Here is a 19402-nt window from a genome sequence, read left to right on the forward strand (position 1 = left end):
CCATGTAATCCTTTTTTGGTGTCCTTGTCTCAAGGTGCTGAGACCAAAAGGTGTTGCCATGGGTGGTGGAGGAAAAGGTGGGGACACCAGTAGACCACTGACTATTCCCAGAGGAAGGGGAGGGTGGGAAACACAGAAGTGGGGCCCATTCAGGCACTGTCCCTTGGAGCTGAGGAAGACATCCCTGACTTCTCCACAGACAGCAGGGATCAGGCTCAGCCTTCCAACATTTCTGCTCAGATATGACTCCTTGGTCTCAGAGCATGTCCTGCAGATGAGGAGTACAACCCATCTTCAGGACTAGATCTAACAGACTCTGTAGACTCTTCCCACAGTCAGTGATGGGACATCAGGTCACCCAAGCGACTTACCCATCCCAAAGCAAAGCAGGTGTGCCAGGAAATGGCAAGAATCATCTTTCTGGAGACACAAATCCTGCAGCTGACCAGTGGTGGTCCCTCTGAACTACCCAGGTAGGACAAGCTCACAGCAGGGCCTGCATTCCTGGTCATGTGTGCATGGCTTGCTTCACTAAGCGATCACAGGTGAACCCAGAGGCTCCAGCACCTCCATTCCATGGCTAAACCCCACCACCATTTCCATGGATAGGACAGATAAATAGTGGGGAGATGGCTTCATGGTCAGCAAATAAGCTGAGCCAAGCTGAGAACTTGGCTCCCATTAGCTGCATCTCCACCTCAAACCAAGTGCAGGTCAGCTTTCTCTCAACCACACCAAAACCTGGGACACAGGACTTGCAGAAAATGTCTCTGCCACGTCCAACATCTGTGTGATGGTCCTGGACAGTGCAGACAGACTCTCTCTGGAGGTAAATATAACTCAAGATGTCTAGAGGATGAGAAGCGTGTGTATTTTTGTGTGAGTGTGGTCTAAGCCAGCTGACTAGTTTATCTTGAGTGTCAACAGAAGAAAAATAGGTGTCTGTAAGGCCTGCATTGCCTGATCTGTAAGAGATCATTTTTTGTAAGGGTTGAACTAAGGCTTGAGAGTGCCTGTTCTCTCAGCTGATGATGAATGGAGCAAAGATGAGTACCTCAATAGAAGACACCTTTTCTGGAGTCAGGGGAAATAAATTTTCCTCTATTAATGTCTTGTCTGATTTTGAACTTAGTTCCTCAGTTAGAGCTGAAGACAGAGGCCTTAACTGCACTTAAAGGCTCTGAAATGAGGTAGGTGAGTCCTTTACTGTCTCTGTATCCATGTGCCCATAGTTGCCTTTAGTTACTTCTCACCATGGAGGTTTCTCGACCCCCTGAGTACCCAGCACCAAATGCTTGACCCCAGTCTCTTGGAACATGACTATTTCAGACATTCCCATGCCAGCTGAGTTCCTGACAAGATTCTCATACCACAGCTGCAGGTAGGAGGCAAACACCCAGCCTAGCAGGCACTTAGGGAATTGCATTGCTGTTCTTTAATTGGCCTGTGTGAAGAGAGAGTACTATTCATCCCTGACAAGCCCATAAGGCTTCCCAGAGGTCAAATTCCCTGGAGCACACCAGAGGGAAAACAGAAAACAGTCTCCAAGGTGTGGCCAGCTGGAGCTTCATTGTGTTAATGAGGTGGGTGTGGGGATGTTCTTATGCTAATGATGCTGGCGACTCTCTGGTGCATGATCTCATAATATGAAGAGAATTTACACTTTGTGTGTGTGCACACAGAGCTTTCCTTGGTGGAATTACAGTGGTGGCAGTGAGAGGGAAGAAGATCAGGAGTGGAAGCTGTCAGATCCTACCGGATGGAGAGGAAACCAGGTCAGGCAGTTGCCATCAGCTTGAAGTGAGTCAGCAAGGGGAGAGCTGCTCATCCACACACCTTCACCTGAATCCAGAGTTCCCCACAATAAATCTACTTCTTTCCAATGCTCTCCATTAGCCAAGGAGACCATGGCTACCTTGGGAGGATGGTGCATGAAAAAATGTCTTTTGGATCATTTCCACTGGCAAATCTGGTGAGTGAAGCCTGCCCAAGACGTGTATCACAGACTTCCAATGCCTTGCATGTTTAAGGAGAGCTGGTTTAAGGGAGATTTCTTTACCCTTTAAGTACATGAGATTTCTGGTATATATTGCTGTGGAGGAAGATAGGAGAGAAAGGGATTATTCAGGTGGTGATTTAGTCCATCTGTCTTCCACATCCACCTGAAAATATGTTTTCTCTAGAGAACTAATCAAGAATTTTCCCTTGTCTGCAGCAACAGTTCAGCAGAGCTACCTTTAATGGATTCAACTCGGAGGATTTTGCCTTCAGTCTCTGAGGCTGAATATCTCTGCCCAAATTGAGATGTCTAACACCCAGGTGCTTACTAGACTCCTGCCTTAGACCTCAGAGACAACCTGGCACTTCTAGAGAGCTTTTAGCCATGCTTTTAGGACAAAATGAGCCATGTTTCCCTCATGCTTTTTCTCTGTCTGTGAAGAAAGAAGGGGGGTAAGCTGAGGAGCTGAGATAGAAGTATTTTATTTCACCTTAGATATTCCAGCTTAGTCAGCAGAAATCCTTCCTCTGACTCTGAAATGGCAAAATTGCAAAGAGGTGGATCACACCTAGTAGCTATGCTGAGAAGCAAACTTCAGTGAGGGAAATGGAGGTATCTGCAAAAGCTTCCTGTTCTGAGGCTTAAAAGAAAGCAAATATAGGAGACCTTGAGTAGTGATTGGCATACCAACCTGCTGCCCTGGGTGCCTGCAGCTCAGTCTCAATGCTTTGTAATAAACTGACATAGAAGAGGTAGGAAAATCTCTTGGAGTGTCACATTATCATGACAGTATTTGTATTCCTCATTTGATGAAACCACACCTCAGTATTGCCTGCCTTGGAAACGACAAGTTATGTTATTGCCTTCCTATTTGTAACAGGTTTTTCCATAGCTGGAGTGCCTCAGCCTGGTGTCCATAGTTTCCTATGTGGGATTTTCATGTCACAGAAGTGACTACATTCCCTGTGCTGTAAAGGAAATGCACAATCTGATAAATACTTCTCTAAGTGTTCATTTGTTGGGGTACACCTGATTTTCAGGATTAGATCTAGTTGTCCAAACGTGTTTCATCGGGGAGGATTTCTATGAAAATTTTAACATAGGAAAAGTCCCATTTTCCCATGCTGTGCACCAACTGCATTTTTGGGGAGGGTGATTTTTTTTTTTTTTTCACTACTTGTAGCATGCAAGCTTTCACAGAAACTTTTCTTTCTTTGCAGACAGACCTCAACACTTGGAAGGACATGGCAAATAGGACAAGTGTAAAAGAATTCATCCTTCTTGGCTTCCCAGGGACATGGCAATTCCGAGTCTCCTTTGTGGTGGTGTTTGCACTGATGTACACCCTGACAGTGATAGGTAATGCATCCATCATAGCCCTTGTGTGGAGAAGCAGCAACCTACACACCCCAATGTACTTTTTCCTCTGCAATCTCTCCTTCCTGGAGATCTGGTACACTACGGGTGTTGTTCCCAAAGCCATAGGAGTCATGCTGGGGACTAGCCAGACCATCTCCTTCAGTGTCTGCATCCTCCAGTTGTTCTTTCTTCTCTCTCTAGGCTCCACTGAGTGTTTTCTCCTGTCTGTCATGGCCTATGACCGCTACTTAGCCATATGCTGCCCCCTGAGGTACAGCTCCCTCATGAGCAGTGTCCTCTCTGTTCGGCTGGCACTCAGCTCCTGGCTGGGAGGATTTTTGGCCATTTCCCTGCTGGCCTTTCTGACATCCAGGCTGACTTTCTGTGGGCCAGATGTCATCAATCATTTCATATGTGATATAGATTCCTGCCTTGCCCTCTCCTGCAGTGATACATGGCCTGTGGAGCTGGCAACCTTCCTTGTCTCCATAATTGTTGTGGTGGCCTCCTGTGTGGTCACCTTGGTCTCCTACATGTACATCATCTCCTCCATCCTGCAGATCCAGTCAGGCCATGGCCGAAAAAAGGCCTTTTCCACCTGCTCTGCCCATCTCAGTGTTGTCGCCATCTGGTATGGGTCCACCATGTTCCTGTATGTCAAGCCATCAGCCCAGAACTCCCTGGATGTGAACAAAATCGTGAATACCTTTAACACAATGGTAACTCCTTTGCTGAACCCCTTCATTTACACACTCAGAAACAAAGAGGTCAAGCTTGCTCTGGGACGGGCTTTCCAGAAAAAATGAAGTGACTTTTTTCACAGGGCATCAGTTGAACAAACAGATTCATCCCTGCCCTCCCATGACTTCTGCCCTGCAGAAGATCCCCTCTGAAGTGTAGGTTTGTGTGGACATCCCAGGCACTGAGAAGCCACCGCCAATGAGCTCATATCACCTTACAGCCATCTCTGGCTGGGCTGAGCCTCAGTTCTGCTCTCCCACCACCCTCTGTTCATTCCCAGGTAATTCAGAATGCCTTCCAGTCCTTTAAAGTGCCATGCTTGGAAAGGGTCACAAACCCTGTCCATAAATGGTTCTGTAACAAAGCTGGAGGAGTGGTACTCCCACAGGTTTCTACCCCAGTTTGCCATGTGCTTAATTTTGTCAGGGTTTGTCTGAATCTCCTAAAGAAATCCCAGCAACCTTAGGAAACATTGCTTTAGGAAGTAGACATGTGTTTCTCCTGATGTTTTGTGATGTATCTATGCCACATTCTTGTAGCTATTTCATCAATTCATACTCTGATTCAAGATAAAATTTGGCAATGTCTGATATCTCTACTTATAGCCATTTTTCCTAGCATAAGACTGCAAACAAAATTTGCATAATTCCTCTTCTTTCCTCTCCTTAGTATCTGAATCTAGTCTCTTATTTTTAATTAAAATTATGCAAAACAGTGTGCTTCATTCTAGATGTGTCAGGGCATTTCCACATCTAAAACCCCACATCGTTTTTAGCAGTACATTGTTCCACCCATTTTGGGCTTTGTTGTGGAAAAACTTTAATGTGATTGGCAAAGCACTCAAAGGGCAGAGCTGTGGAAGGCTGGCTGGGAAGCAAGCCTCTCTTTGCACTCATTGGGAGGACATTAGCACTTCCAAACAGTACTTGCTTTTTCCCTCCCAATTTTCATTTCAGAACAGATTAACCATGTTCTCAAAGCTTTTCTTTTGGCACACTGACAGTGAGGACAGTCCATGTAACCACTTCATAATGAGGAGGCATCAGCTCCTCATCATGGTAAACACACCTTTATGGAAAGTGTAGGGTTAATTTCACCTGAACATAGAGCTCTCCAATTGAGATGATTGAGTCTGAACTGGACATCTACTCCTCCCTTCTAGAAGCAATGGCACTTCTGGGGGAGATTCCCAAACCTCCTGCATCCACCTGGGCACTTGGCATTTAGTCCTGTACCCAGGCCCAGGCACCACTGCCCAAGGCACGGGCTCATTCCCACCTTTGTCAGCTGTGCTCTTTTTCAGTGGCATTTGGGAAAATGTCTGGGACAGCAGAAAGAGTCTGAGACTGGATTTGTCCTCAGACAGACACCATTGCTTGTCATTTCTGCCTAGGAATGATGCACTTTGGAAAGAATTGTGTATTTGGAGTGTTGAAGCCCTGTACAGTCCTGGAAAGCAACAAAAAGGATCAGAAATGTCCAAGAAATCCAAGACACAGTAGAGTGCAGGACACTGTGACCTGCTGTGAATTCCTCATCAAAACTGCTTAGAGCCCTCTGAGATAACCAGCAGCATTCAAAGCCTCACACAGGGCTGTCAGAGCACATCCTTCTCACTTGGGAGAGGCAGGCTATGCTGGAACAGCCACAGAAAAACAAATGAGTACCCTGAGATTTCTCGGGCAGAGGGGATGATACTCCATGATCAAAAGATTCCAATTCAAAGGGTGGGATCCATCTGGAAACTCAGCACCCTTGAGCTGAGTTTCCATAAGAAGTGCTGTAGTGGGTTTGCCCAAAAATAGGTCCCCAGAACCCTTCCTTTAGCTCATGGGAGGAGAGGAGATCACTGAGGTGTTACCAGCTGCTGGACAGAGAAACTGGCACAGACTCAGGAACATGGGAGCTCCCTCCAGCACTGGTGATTTCCCTGAAAAGGAGAGACATGAAAAAGAGTGGGACCCCTCTCTGGTAGTGGATGAGTGCAGGAAGAATCTTGTCCAGAGTCTGACTGGTGGCTGTTTTCCACTTGCTGATGCAGGGTGAGGAAGAGCCCTTCCCATCCTGGGCTTCTGCCACAATGTCAAACCATAAGAGCAATTGTGCTCCCTACCAAAGGCCTCATTCTCCAACTGTGGCCATCAGTGGAGGCCCGTGGAGATGAAACAGGAAGAAGAGCCAGCAGGCTACTTGCTCTGAGAATTGCAGTGCTATTGTAAGCAGAGAACATTGACAAGGCTTGTTTGGCTTGTTAATGGTGTAGCCTCCAATAGGTCTGCACCAAGTCTTGGACAGTTTTTATCATCAAAATCCCTGGATCTAGAAGCAACTGTGAAAGTCACACGAGTATGTGCTTCACAGCACCACAGCATCCACTTCCAGGGATGGGGCAGCCAGATCTTCTCTGGACAACATGTGCAGGGCCTCACCACCCTCAGAGGAAAGAATTTTTTCTTAGCAACTAGTACAAATCTATCCTGCTTCAGTGGGAAGCCATTCCCCCTTGCCCTGTCACTACATGCCCTTGTTAAAAAGAGAGAGTTCATCTCTTTAACCTCTTTGGGCACTGGAATGTGATTTAAGGTATTCCCAAAACCATCTTCAGGCTAAATACATTCATCTCTCCCAGCCCTGTCTCCATAGCAGAAGGGCTGCAGCCCTCTGAGCAACTTTGTGACCTCATCTAGACCTACTTCAGCACCTTCACATTGGTGACCCCAGAAATGGACACAGCACTCCAGCTGGGGGCTCACAAGAGCAGAGAACTGGGGGAGAACCACCTCTCTATACCTAGTGGTAACTCTTCTTCTGAGGCAATACAGTTCTGGGATACAATTCCAGGGCTGCATGTGAACGTTAACGTTGCAGGTTGTGTCCAGCCTCTCATTCACCAGCACACCCAAGTCCTTCTTGGATGGGCTGCTCTCAGTTTACTCATTACCCACTCTGTGTGCATCCTTGGGGAAGACCCAACCCAAATTCAGGACCTTATACTTGGCCTTCTTGAGCTTCATGAGGATTTCATTGGCCCACCTCTATGTCCTGATGAAGTCGAGGTTGTAGGAGCACAATACACCATGGGCTCTGCTGAGGACACCTGGGGACAACTGCAGCAGGGCTGGAGCACTGTGAGGAAGGACAAGGAGCCAGACAAGCCCATGACATTTTCTCTGCTGCACAAAGAGGGCATGAGTTAAACAAGCCAGAATTTTCTCTTGATAGCAGAGTTAGGCACATTGGGCTGAAAAACAGTTGCAGAGTCGATGGACACAGGGAGGGAAGAGGTGACCACAGGGAGAGAAAGAGAAGGATAGGACATATCCTCATGCACAGGAGTCCTTGGGCAGCCAGCTGAGGATTGCTGGAACTCAAACCGCCCCACCAGAGTTATCCAGACTGTAATATCACTTGCCCAGCCTGGGCCCATGCAGTACATAAACTGAGTTTTCTGCCTGCACTGCTGCATTCCTGCTTTAGAAATCCCGGGGCCTTTAATCCCAGGGATCAGAAGAAGCCTTCAATGGGGAACGGGCACGGAACAAACCTGGAAATGAAAAGGCAGCAGTGTAGGAAATGAAAGCACAGCCCATATCATTAGGTGTGCTGGTTTGCATTCAAGATGAGCTTGCTGGGAAATTGTTACCTCTGCAAAGGCTGCCCCTGGTCCTGCGGCAGTGAAGGGCAGGTATAAAAGGCAGCCCAAGTCTCTGCTCTCTCATCCACTTCTCTTGCTTCCTTCTGCTTGGGAACCAGGTGAGTCTGAAGCCCCTTCGCTTTCTCTGCCAAAGTGAGATCTCCTCTTGTTGGGTATCTCAACTGATGTTGGCTTTCTCATATTTGGGGATTGGAGCATCTGGTCCTGAGAGAGGAAAGTCGGGAGGAGGCTGGCATGGAGAGAGGCTGGTGATGGTGGTGCCTTTTGCTTTATTTGCCTGGCAGAGAACTTCCTGAGTCAGGCTGCTCTTTGTAGGGCTCCTGGCCCAGTCTCCAGCTTCCCACTCATGATGGCCTTGGCTCTTTTGTGATGGGGTAACCAGGCTGCTCCTCACTCACCCACCCAGCCTTGTGCTCTGTTTCCTCTCTACTCTCTCTGCCAGGTGCATCTGCAGCCTCAAGACATGTCCTGCAACACCCAGTGCCGTCCCTGCCAGCCCTGTGGCCCCACTCCACTGGCCAACAGCTGCAATGAGTGCTGTGTCAGGCAGTGCCAGGACTCCACTGTGGTCATTCAGCCACCTGCTGTGGTGGTGACCCTGCCTGGGCCCATCCTCAGCTCCTTCCCCCAGAACACCGTGGTGGGATCCTCCACCTCTGCTGCTGTTGGCAACATCCTCAACTCTGACGGAGTTCCCATCAACTCTGGGGGCTTTGACATCTCCTCCATCACCAGGCGCTACGGTGGAAGGAGGGGCCTCCCTTGCTAATGGTGCTGGTCTTGGGAAGTGTCCCCAGGATCTCCAGGCATGGTGCTGGACAAAGGAAGAATCTTCAGGTCATTTCTTTCAGAGGAACTGACCATCTTTAGTTCCTCCTGAATATGCTGGAAAGAAGGGCCCAGCTCAGGCACTTGAAAAGCCCTATGTCTTTCCTACATATCTCCTTGTTTCTATTTTCGTTGTGTCCTTCTGCTCCCCTTGGCTGCAAGGCTCCTCCAAGCCAGCCTGCACTCTACAGGCAAGGCAGATGCATGTCCTGCATGGACTTCACCATGGCCAAGAGGTGAAGTGTCCTGCTTGTCCCTCCAGATCCCTGCACTGAGGGCCTGTGCTTATAACAACCTTGATTCCTTCTTTAAACTCAATAAAGATTTTTGCATCTCAGGCTGGGTCTCCAGGTTGTCCTTCCCTCCACATATGCCCTTGCAAGCTCCCAGGGTAGAATGGTGTTGATCCTGGCAGGGGAAAAGGTGACAATGCAGTGAGATCCTTCATCCAGAAAAATGTGAGGTTGGGATACACTGCAGGGGGTGCTATGTGGGGAACAGTCCTGGGCCAGGATGCAAAACATCCCCAGCTGAAAGGTGATCAGCCCGTTTCCCTTCAGTGTCTTTGCCCAGATATACCCCCAACACCTCCTGCAAAAACCTCACGTAATAACTAGAATTTCATGGGAGGTCCTGGAAACAAACCAACCTGCAGGATCATGGGAATTCAGCACCTCTTGCTCTGGTCAGTGCTGTGCTGGGGTAGGCAGAAAATGTTCCCAAAGGATGTCAGAAGTGTGGTTGTGTGGAATAGCCTCGGAGCTGGCCCAAGGCCTCATCTCCATCTTCACTCCACTGCCCAGTCTGAGACCATGGCCAGCACAAATGGGCACAGGCAGCTGGGATCAGTTCCTCATTGCAGCCCTACTGCCACACGTAAGGCCCATGGCAGGGCCCAGGTTTTGGCAGGCATTCAGGCCTGGCATCATTCCCAAGTCAGTGCTGGGATTAACCACTCTGGGCCTCACACTGGGGTCCCTGTGAACCCTCACGGGCCAGGGCAGTCCAAGGACAGTAATGGAAGCCCACAGACCCTTCCCTGCTCAGGGGTACCTTGTTGCTCCCAACCACAGATGGAGCAGCTCAGCTCAGCCTCAGGCCCTCACAGACCCTGTGTGTAAGGTCCTTTTCTGGACCAGTGCTGCTTCAGAAAAGCTCTGTGCAAAGTCATTCTGGACACTCTCAGCAGTATCTGTGAGCTGTCTGTGGCAGACAAGTTTTGTTCACTATTGTCCCTCTTGCTCAGTCTGATGGTCTTGGGCACTGTTTTGATCAAAAGCACATCAGAGGCCTTAGTCAGGAAGGGCTGGATAAACAGAATCCATCCATCCATCCATCCATCCATCCATCCATCCATCCATCCATCCATCCATCCATCCATGATGGAGACTGTGTAAATTGCCCTTTCCCCATCTGGGAGTCTGGAATGCAGACAGGTGTCCTTTTCTTTCAGAAAGTGAGGTTTTAAAGTCCTTTGATGGCATTTCCTCCTCTTGCCTGTTTGACCAATGTCACAGTGATATTTTATGAAAAATCCCCTTGCCAGGATTTCTTCTCCTGGAAAGCTGGGAAGCTTCAGATTCTCCCGGTTTTGCTGCTTTGGAATGTAATTTGGAAAATTGTTTACCCATCATGTGAATTATTTTGACTTAATGACCAATCCCAGTCTAGCTGCGTCAGGACTCTGGTCTGTCACGGGTTTTTATTATTCATTCTTTTCTAGTCTTCTCTCTGCATCCTTTCTCTATAGTTTAGTATAGTTTTAGTATATAATTTCTTAATATAATATAATATAATATAATATAATATAATATAATATAATATAATATAATATAACAATAAATCAGCTTTCTGAGAACTTGAAATCAAATTCTCATCTCTCACCTCATCCTGGGGACCTCACAACACCACAGACCAATGATAGGTCAGGGTGAGAGAAGTATCAGGGCACTGAACACAACTCTCTTGGCAATCAGGTTCATGAGGAAGCCAAGTTCTGCAGACTGCAGTTCTAATGAATGTACCCTGTGGATACCTGTTGGAAATCCTCACATTTTAGCCATCCCTTCACTATTTATAGATGTTGGGTAACAGGACTGATGGCAGCATGGCACAGAATGTCCCTAGAGAAAGTTTGGCCTACTAATGTTCAACATTCTTCATTCTTTCCATGATATGGTCATTGCAGTAATCTCTGAGTTTCTGTGAAGAACATCTGGCTTCACTATTAATGCAGGAATTTAGGTTTTTTTTTTCTGTGATGCTCCAAAATTTCTTTTTTCGACTTTCACCCTCAGCTGAAGTGAGTGATTAAAAGGTTTGGGACATCTCAGATGTCCACAGTTCCCTGAATGTAGGGAAGGGGCTGATGAAGGCAAAGATAAGCTCAAACAGCAGCTGAAGCATGAAGGGAGCAACAGGAAAAGTTCCCTGCATATTCTTCCTGCTGGAGATTTAGGGAAGAGTCTCTGAACTCCTCCATCTATTTGGCCAATGTTCTTGTGATGCCCAGCCTCACACAAGACCTGCACTGCTGTCACTGGGTAAATTGCTAATATAGGGGTGATCCAGCTCCTTGCTCTGCCTGGCACCCTTGGAATCCACAACTCTATCTGCCCCACAGGCAGACCCAGGGCACAAGCACCGCTCCAACGTGGAACATTGTGACATCTGCACCACAGAGCGACTGCTGGGGCATCCCATCTGCCAATAACCCTGTTTATTGGCTTCCCCTGTGCAACACACAGAGTCTCTGTCCTTCCAGTCCAGTGCACACCAATAACATGCACTGTGATTCTTTAATTCAGTACCTATTTGGGCCAAGATCTCAGCCTGACACAGCACCAGGCTGATGATCTGGATGAATACATTTGACATTGGCTAAGGCATGAAGGAAGGCTGTGTCCCACACCTGAAAGCACCAACAATTCACTGGAAGCAGATCCATTTGAACATGGCCTGAACAAGGAGAGTAAATAGGATTTCTTATTCTTTCTCCAGGATAAACCAAACCCCATCCTTTTGAACTCTCTAGCAGCTGTGTCCTGACCTGGTGAGGCAGGCTGAGGGGGCCTGCCCATCATGCTGAGGCAGTCCCAATCCTGTTACACTCAGCTAAATTCAGGATCTAAACTGGGACTCCTTGTTGGGCCTTGGCATCACCATCAGTGGAGTATGAGCTCTGGAGGATCAGGACAAGCAGGGTTCAGGAAATGGATTGATTACAGTGCCTCTTTTTGGACAGATTTCCAGGAGGCTGATGCCTTTACCTTTCAGGTGCACTTGAGCCCCTGCTGCTTTGCAGAGCTCTTGCACAGAGCTGTGGAGAGTGTCCCTGCCATGAGCAACACAACCTATTTGTGAGGAGAGACACAAAAGGACATGGGTTCATATACACCTGTCAAATATGCACCTGTTCTGCATTCACATTAGTCTGGTTGCACACAAGAGCACCAAAGACATGAACACATGTATGAGGAACACACCCTGCTGTGAACTCTGCTGAGGACACCAGGAGACAGGCACAGCAGGGCTGGAGCCTTGTGGGGAAGGGCAATGCCCCAGGCAAGCTCACAGCATTGTTTGTGTACTCACAGACTGCTCAGAGAGTGGACAAGTCAAAACAAGCCAGAAGCTTTTCCTGAGGGCAGAGTTAGGTAGGATGGGGTCAGAGCCTGCAGCCCAATGCACACACACGGGGAGGCAACAAAAAACCATCAGGGTGAGCTGAGGAGGGCGGGATAGGGAAGGACATGGCCCATCCTCATGCACAGGAATCCTTGGGCATCCAGCAGCAGACTGGATTTTTAAAGAGGCAAAACAAAGGACCCAGGGAATCACAGACTAGTAGACCTCACCTCTGTGCCTGGGGAGATCATGGAACAGATCCTCATGAAAGCAACTGTAAGTCATACTCAGACAAGGAGGTGATCCAAAACAGACAGCAAGGCTGCTCTTAGGGCAAGTCATGTCTGAGCAATCTGGTGGCCTTCAAGGATGGAGTGACTGACACAGTCAGCAAGGGAAGACTGGCCAGTGTCATCTTCCTAAACTTCTGTCAGGCCTTCAACACAGCCCACACAAAATCCTTATCTCCAAATTGGAGAGATTGGTGTAGTGGGTTGACCCTGGCTGGTTGCCAGGCACCCACCAAAGCCACTTTATCACTCTCCTCTAAAAGTGGACAGGGGAGAGAAAATATAACAATGATTCTTGAGTTAAGGACCAGAAGAGACCTCTCACCAAATATTGTCACAGGTAAAACTGACTCAATTAAGGCATATTAATTGAATTATAACCAATAAAATCAGAGCGGGATAATGAGAAGTAAAGTAAGTCTTATAAAAATAATCCAAAAAACTGAACATCTGCCCCCTACCACCCCCTCCTTCCCAGTTTATCTCCTCCTCCCCCCCAGCAGAGCAGGGAGACAGGAATGGGGCTCATGGTCAATTCATCACAGGTTGTTCCTGCTGCTGCTCAAGGAGAGGAGTGGGAACCCTTCCCCTGCTCCAGGGTGGGGTCCCTCCCATGGGAGAAGTTCTCCATTAACTTCTCCAAAATGAGAAGGAGCTTAGGAACCATATCCCACAGGCTATGGCTCCCCAAGAACTGCTACAATGTGGGTCACTCTCCCATGGGGTCACTCCTTCAAGAACCCTCACAAAGTCATTCCAGCAAACCTGCTCCTTTCTTCACAATCCCTGCCAGGACTCTGCTCCAGCACAGGCTTCCCTCAGGGTCATGGCCTCCTCTCAGGCATTCACCTGCTCTGGTGTTGGCTCCTCCAGGGGCTGCAGGTGCATCTCTGCACTCCCATGCCCTTTGTGGGCTGCAGGGGCACAGCTGCCTCACCATGGTCTTCACCATGGGCTGCAGAGAAATCTCAATTCTGGAGGCTGGAGCAGCTCCTGCTCCTCCTTCTCCACTGGTGTCTGCAGAGCTGTTTCTCTCACATATTCTCACTCTGCTTTTCTCTGGCCCCAGCTACACCTGTGCAATAATTTTTTTCCCTCTTTAATGTGTTATTCCTGAGGCATCACTTCCATTTCTGATGGGCTCAGCCTTGGCCAGTCGTGGGTCTGTCTTGGAGCCAGCTGGCTTTGGCTCTGCTGGACACTGAGGAAGCTTCCAGCAAATTCCCACATAAGCCACCCCTGTAGCCCTCCTGCTACCAAAACCAGGCCATGCAAACCCAATACACATGGATTTGAAGGGTATATTATTGTGAATATGAAAATGGCTGGATGGACACAGCTTTAGTCTGTGGCTCTATGACCACATGGAGGTAGGGGAAGAGGGGCATATCTCAAGGCTCTATCTTGGGACTGGTGCTTTTTGGTATCTTTTTCAATCACAGGGATATTAGATTGAGTGTCCCCTTGGCATGTTTGCAGATGACACAAAGCTGAGCTGACACAACAGAAGGAGATTTCCATCCAGAGGGAGATTTCCATCCAAGAAGACCTGGAGAAACTTGAGGAGTGGGCCCATGAGAACCTGATGAAGTTTAAGAAGTTCAAGTGCAGGGTGCAGCAGCTGCATTAGGAAATCCCAGACATGAGGACAGACTGGGAGATGAACTCATTGAGAGCAGACCTGTGAAGAGGGAATTGGGAGTTCTGGTGGATGAAAACCTGGACGTGAGCCAACTGTTTGCCCTTGCAGTCCAGAAAGCCATCCTGGGCTGCATCACAAAAGGCCTGACTGGCAGGTTGAGGGCAGTGATTCTCCTTATCTACTCTGATCTTGTGAGATCCCAGATGGGTTCAGACATGGAGACTTCAGCACAAGAAAGACATGGACCTCTTAGAGCAGGTCCAAAAGGAAGCCACAAAGATGCTCAGAGGGCTGGAGCAACTCTGCTATGAAGATAGGCTGAGAGATTTGGGGTTGTTCTGCATGGAGAAGAGAAGGCATTGAGGCCACCTCATTGAGGCCAGTCAGTGCGTGAAGGGGGCTTACAAAAAGATGGATGCCAACATTTTACACAGGCAGATACTGATAGGACAAAGTGGAACGGTTTAAACTAAAAGAGGAAAGATGTAGATTTGATGTTAGGAACAAATTCCTTACTCAAGGGTGGTGAGGCAATGGAACTTCACATAGAAGCTGAGTCTGCCACATCCCTGAAAGTGTTCAAGGCCAGCTTGGATGGGGTTTGGAACAATCTCATCTAGTGAGTGTCACTGCTTCTCTTTATGAAGGTGTTCCATCCAGACCAAGCCATTCTGTGATTATATGATTCTATGATTCTATGAGTGCTGCAGTTTCTTCCTGAAAACAACACTTCAAACAACCCCAGAAGAGTGATCAGGATAGCATCACTTTCCTGGTCTGGGCCCATGCAGTACATAAACTGAGTTTTCTGCCTGCACTGCTGCATTCCTGCCTTAGAAATACTGGGGCCTTTAATCCCAGGGATCAGAAGAAGCCTTCATTGGGGAACAGGCACGGAACAAACCTGGAAATGAAAAGGCAGCAGTGTAGGAAATGAAAGCACAGCCCATATCATTAGGTGTGCTGGTTTGCATTCAAGATGAGCTTGCTGGGAAATTGTTACCTCTGCAAAGGCCGCCCCTGGTCCTGCGGCAGTGAAGGGCAGGTATAAAAGGCAGCCCAAGTCTCTGCTCTCTCATCCACTTCTCTTGCTTCCTTCTGCTTGGGAACCAGGTGAGTCTGAAGCCCCTTCTCTTTCTCTGCCAAAGTGAGATCTTCTCTTGGTGGGTATCTCAACTGATGTTGGCTTTCTCATATTTGGGGATTGGAGCATCTGGTCCTGAGAGAGGAAAGTCGGGAGGAGGCTGGCATGGAGAGAGGCTGGTGATGGTGGTGCCTTTTGCTTTATTTGCCTGGCAGAGAACTTCCTGAGTCAGGCTGCTCTTTGTAGGGCTCCTGGCCCAGTCTCCAGCTTCCCACTCATGATGGCCTTGGCTCTTTTGTGATGGGGTAACCAGGCTGCTCCTCACTCACCCACCCAGCCTTGTGCTCTGTTTCCTCTCTACTCTCTCTGCCAGGTGCATCTGAAGCCTCAAGACATGTCCTGCAACACCCAGTGCCGTCCCTGCCAGCCCTGTGGCCCCACTCCACTGGCCAACAGCTGCAATGAGTGCTGTGTCAGGCAGTGCCAAAACTCCACTGTGGTCATTGAGCCGCCTGCTGTGGTGGTGACCCTGCCTGGGCCCATCCTCAGCTCCTTCCCACAGAACACCGTGGTGGGATCCTCCACCTCTGCTGCTGTTGGCAACATCCTCAGCTCTGACGGAGTTCCCATCAACTCTGGGGGCTTTGACATCTCCTCCATCACCAGGCGCTACGGTGGCAACAGATGTCGTCCCTGCTAAAGGTGCTGAGGGAGCCCCAACGAGACATCCTGAGGAACTCAGAACACAGTGTTGGGCAGAGGATCTAGGTTTTGAGTGCTGTTTGCACAATAGCTGACCGAACTTGCCTTTCTCTCCCTTTCCATTGTTTGCATTGGTTCCTATGTGCTTCTACATTCCCCAAAGGCCAGCTTGATAGGGACCATTTGGTTTCTCCCCTTTGTGGGACAGGTAGACCAATATTATGCAGGAACTATTCCAGAGCCAAGGAGCGCAGACTCTCTGCTGCCCTTGGTGCTGCCTGTGCTGCTGACCTCTGCTTTCAGTGGCTTTGTTTCCTTCTTTCATTTCATTAAAGTTCTGCTGCATTCAAGTCTGGTGTGTGTGTGGTCCTTCCCTTGGTTGCACTTCTGAATACCAAAGGAGAAAGGTGTTGCTCAGTCATGGGAGTGGGTGAGGGCATAAGGAGACTCTTCTCCATTCACAGAGAAATGGAATTTTGGGGCACCATGGCAGCACAACTATTAAGGGTACAATCTCTTGGACCTGAGGAAGACATCCCCTGGTTGCTCTGCTTCCAGACACCATCAAGCCTTGTCCTGATATATCTTTGCCCACAAATACCCAGAAAGCTGGGAGACCTTGAAGTAACAGCAGCCCCATGATTTCCTGAGGAAAGGTGCTCCTGTCAGTGCTCCTGTCTCCCTCTCCTCTCCCTCTCCTCATCATTGCTGGGTGACAGTGATATGCCCTATGGTGTTTGTTAAGTGGTTTGTTCTGTTGTACCCCCATGTTCTCCATGAGTTGGTTTGCCCCTGGGTTTTGCCCTCCCTCAAAGCTGTCCCTCATGCCATTCCCCACCCCTTGTTCCAGCTCTTTCCCTGCCTGTCAAGGCAACCCAGCCCCTTATTCCAGAACCTTGCCTGCCACTCTTACTTTGGACCAATCCCAGACTACGACAACCCTTTGGAATTCCCCTAAACTTTGAAGCCCCATTGGCCCATGTGACTTACCCTCTCCTCCCACCTACCCTGATTGGTTCTGATCTGTTGATGTAATCCCCTCACTCCTCCCCTGATATCTCTCCATTGGTTGTTTTTTTGTATCCACCCCTTGATTTGTAACTGTATAAAACCCAAGCACTGTAGTTCTTAAGGCTCTTTTATTCCTGATTTCTTCACTTGGTGTGAGCTCTTTTATGTTGGAACCTCAAGACTAGAGAGCCTTCTCCTTTGCTCAGTCCCTGCTGTGGCTGTGACATTTTTCACTATAGAGCAAGCAGCTCCTCAGTTTCAGTTGCAGGTAAAATCCAAATCTCAGTTGTTCCCCACTCCTAGCATGGTGCCAGAATTTCTGCAGAGGTAGCCCAGGATCCAGTGGCTGCATCACTAGACAATGTAGGGGAGTGGAGGAGAAGGAAGAGATGAAGCTGTCATCTGGACCCAGGAATTCTTGTTTCCCTTCACAACTGTTGCCTGATGTCTTCCTGATGGCCTTTAGCTGCTGAGTAGCCTGGGGAGACTTTGTCAGCTCCTAGGAAAAGGGCAGGAAGAAAAATCCACTGCAGGGAATCCCATTCTCTGCTTCCTGCACCTATTTTCCCTGAATGGACTGGAAGATTTTCTAGAGAACAAAGGAGGACTTAGAGGCCCAGGCTTGGATGCAAAACAACTTTATTCAGTGTAAAGAAAAAAAGGAGGTGGCGCAAAGAGAGCATCAGAGGCAGCCACTAAGATGCAGTAGAGTCCTGCAGAGTGTGCATCTGCTTGCCCAAAAGAGGGGGGGAGGGAGGGTCACGTGTCCCCATTAGACTGGCCTGAGGAGACACAGAAGACAAAGAAAAGAGGAAAAGAAGGTGGAAGAAGGGAACAATGGCTTGATGTTGAAAAGACAATGTTCCAAATCTCTATCTCCTGCCCAGATCTGTCTTCTGAGGTCTGGAAGCTCTTGCCAAAGGACTTTGCCAGCAGATTTAGCAGGGACGGCATCTGCTGCCACCATAGCAGTTGGTGATGCAGGAGAGGTCAAGGCCCCCAGAGCTGATGGGCACTCCCTGAGAGCTGAGGATGCTGCCAACAGCAGCCGAGGTGGAGGATCCCACGGCGGTGTTCTGGGGGAAGGAGCTGAGGATGGGCCCAGGCAGGGTCACCAGCACAGCAGGCGGCTGGATGGCCACATGGGAGTCCTGGCACTGCCTGACACAGCACTCATTGCAGCTGCTGGCCAGCGGGCAGGGCCCACAGGACTGGCCACAGGGGTTGCAGGGCGGGCAGCAGGACATGGCTCAGGCTCACAGGTACACCTAGGATGGAAGGAGGGGAGAAGCAGAATGTGAGGACAAAGGAGAACCAACACTACCACCCAAACACCCTGCAGCCAAGGCTCCTCCTGGCCCACATTGCAGTGCCCAGCTCAAAGCCCAGGAGTCACCTCAGCCAAGTCCCAGCCTCACTCTGTCTACACAAGACCTTCTCTGCCCTGCCCTCTCCCAGCACAAACAGCTCCCAGCCCTGGGCTCTTGTATCCCCTCTCAGCTGAGACCTCCAGCCAGGCAAGCGCTTGCTATAAAACAGCAGCATCAGGAGGAGGAGGAGAAGAGGCTTCCCACTCACCTGATTCCTGAAGAGGAGAAGGAGGTGAGAGAAGTGGATGAGAGAGCAGAGACTTGGGCTGCCTTTTATAGGAGACCTGCTCTGCCTCAGGCCCACAGGCACCTTAGTGGAAGCCATAATTTTCTGACCAGCTCATGTCAAATGTGCGCCATTCCAGGTAATGGTATGAGCTGTGGCCTGGTTTCCTGTACTGCTGCCTTTTCATTTCCTGGCTTCTGCCACGTGCTTGCCTAGGTGAAGATCTCATTCTGTAAGTGCTGGGATGAGAATCTCAAGGATTTCTGAGGTAGAAGTCTCAGATCAAAGTCTGTTGGCATTCCTTGTGGGCAGGTGATGTTCACTTGGGTCATTTTTGAGCGGTTTAGTTTTGTCTAAGTTGTCAGGAAATGGGCACCTCTTTTGTGCTTGTTGCTCACACACCCAAGGACTGCTACGTGAGGGGACATGACAGAGCTTCCTCCCCTCTTTCTTAGCACTTGTTTTCTGTGTCTCCCCAGGCCAGTCTAAGTGGGGATATTTTGCCCTCTCTCCCTCTGCATGACAGGCAGATGGACGCCACGCAGGAGCTCCACTGCATTTTAGTGACTGTCCCTGGTGGTCTCCTTTTCTTCCTTAGACTCATTAAAGTTGTTATGCTCTCATGCCTTGGCCTCTAAGTTCTCCTTTGTTCTGTGGCAACTCTTCCAATCTGCTCATGTATAATGTTTAAAAAGGCAGGGGGTGGGAGTCCCTGCAGTGGATTTTCCTCTGTGTTCTTCCCCTTGGAGCTAATGAAGACAACCTTGACTACTGTGCTAACAGAGGCCACCAATGAAATCACAAGTTCAAAGGGTGGCAGCAGTGGGCATAGGTTATAAAAATTCCTTTGCTTTCAGTCTTGAGTAAT

At 49.0% G+C, this 19402-nt stretch overlaps 3 protein-coding genes and 1 pseudogene across 3 annotated transcripts; 3 read left to right on the forward strand and 1 right to left on the reverse strand.

Annotated features, from left to right (window-relative positions):
* Window positions 1-1759: 1759 nt before the first annotated feature.
* OR6F1 (olfactory receptor family 6 subfamily F member 1) lies at window positions 1760-4164 on the forward strand. The gene is made up of 3 exons (XM_054649833.2): window positions 1760-1800; window positions 1897-1972; window positions 3220-4164. The coding sequence occupies exons 1-3, from the start codon at window positions 1760-1762 to the stop codon at window positions 4162-4164; spliced, it is 1062 nt and encodes a 353-aa protein (XP_054505808.2).
* Window positions 4165-7718: 3554 nt separating this feature from the next.
* LOC129130812 (feather keratin Cos1-1/Cos1-3/Cos2-1-like) lies at window positions 7719-8523 on the forward strand. The gene is given in 3 exon segments (XM_077190893.1): window positions 7719-7757; window positions 7760-7852; window positions 8197-8523. Coding segments are annotated over 3 exon segments (459 nt in total).
* Window positions 8524-15120: 6597 nt separating this feature from the next.
* LOC129130811 (feather keratin Cos1-1/Cos1-3/Cos2-1-like) lies at window positions 15121-15925 on the forward strand. Its single transcript, XM_054649396.2, is given in 3 exon segments — window positions 15121-15159; window positions 15162-15254; window positions 15599-15925. Coding segments are annotated over 3 exon segments (459 nt in total).
* Window positions 15926-17876: 1951 nt separating this feature from the next.
* On the reverse strand, window positions 17877-18652 carry LOC129131081 (feather keratin Cos1-2-like; annotated as a pseudogene).
* Between the last annotated feature and the right edge of the window lie 750 nt (window positions 18653-19402).

The sequence above is a fragment of the Agelaius phoeniceus genome, chromosome 26, assembly GCF_051311805.1.
Source record: "Agelaius phoeniceus isolate bAgePho1 chromosome 26, bAgePho1.hap1, whole genome shotgun sequence".
Taxonomy (NCBI): Eukaryota; Metazoa; Chordata; class Aves; order Passeriformes; family Icteridae; genus Agelaius; species Agelaius phoeniceus.

Coding starts and splice junctions, on each gene's coding strand:
- OR6F1 (XM_054649833.2), top strand. CDS start 1,760: ATGGAGAGGAAACCAGGTCAGGCAGTTGCCATCAGCTTGAA. Junction 1,801..1,896: donor GCAGTTGCCATCAGCTTGAA/GTGAGTCAGCAA, acceptor GCTCTCCATTAG/CCAAGGAGACCATGGCTACC. Junction 1,973..3,219: donor CATTTCCACTGGCAAATCTG/GTGAGTGAAGCC, acceptor CTTTCTTTGCAG/ACAGACCTCAACACTTGGAA.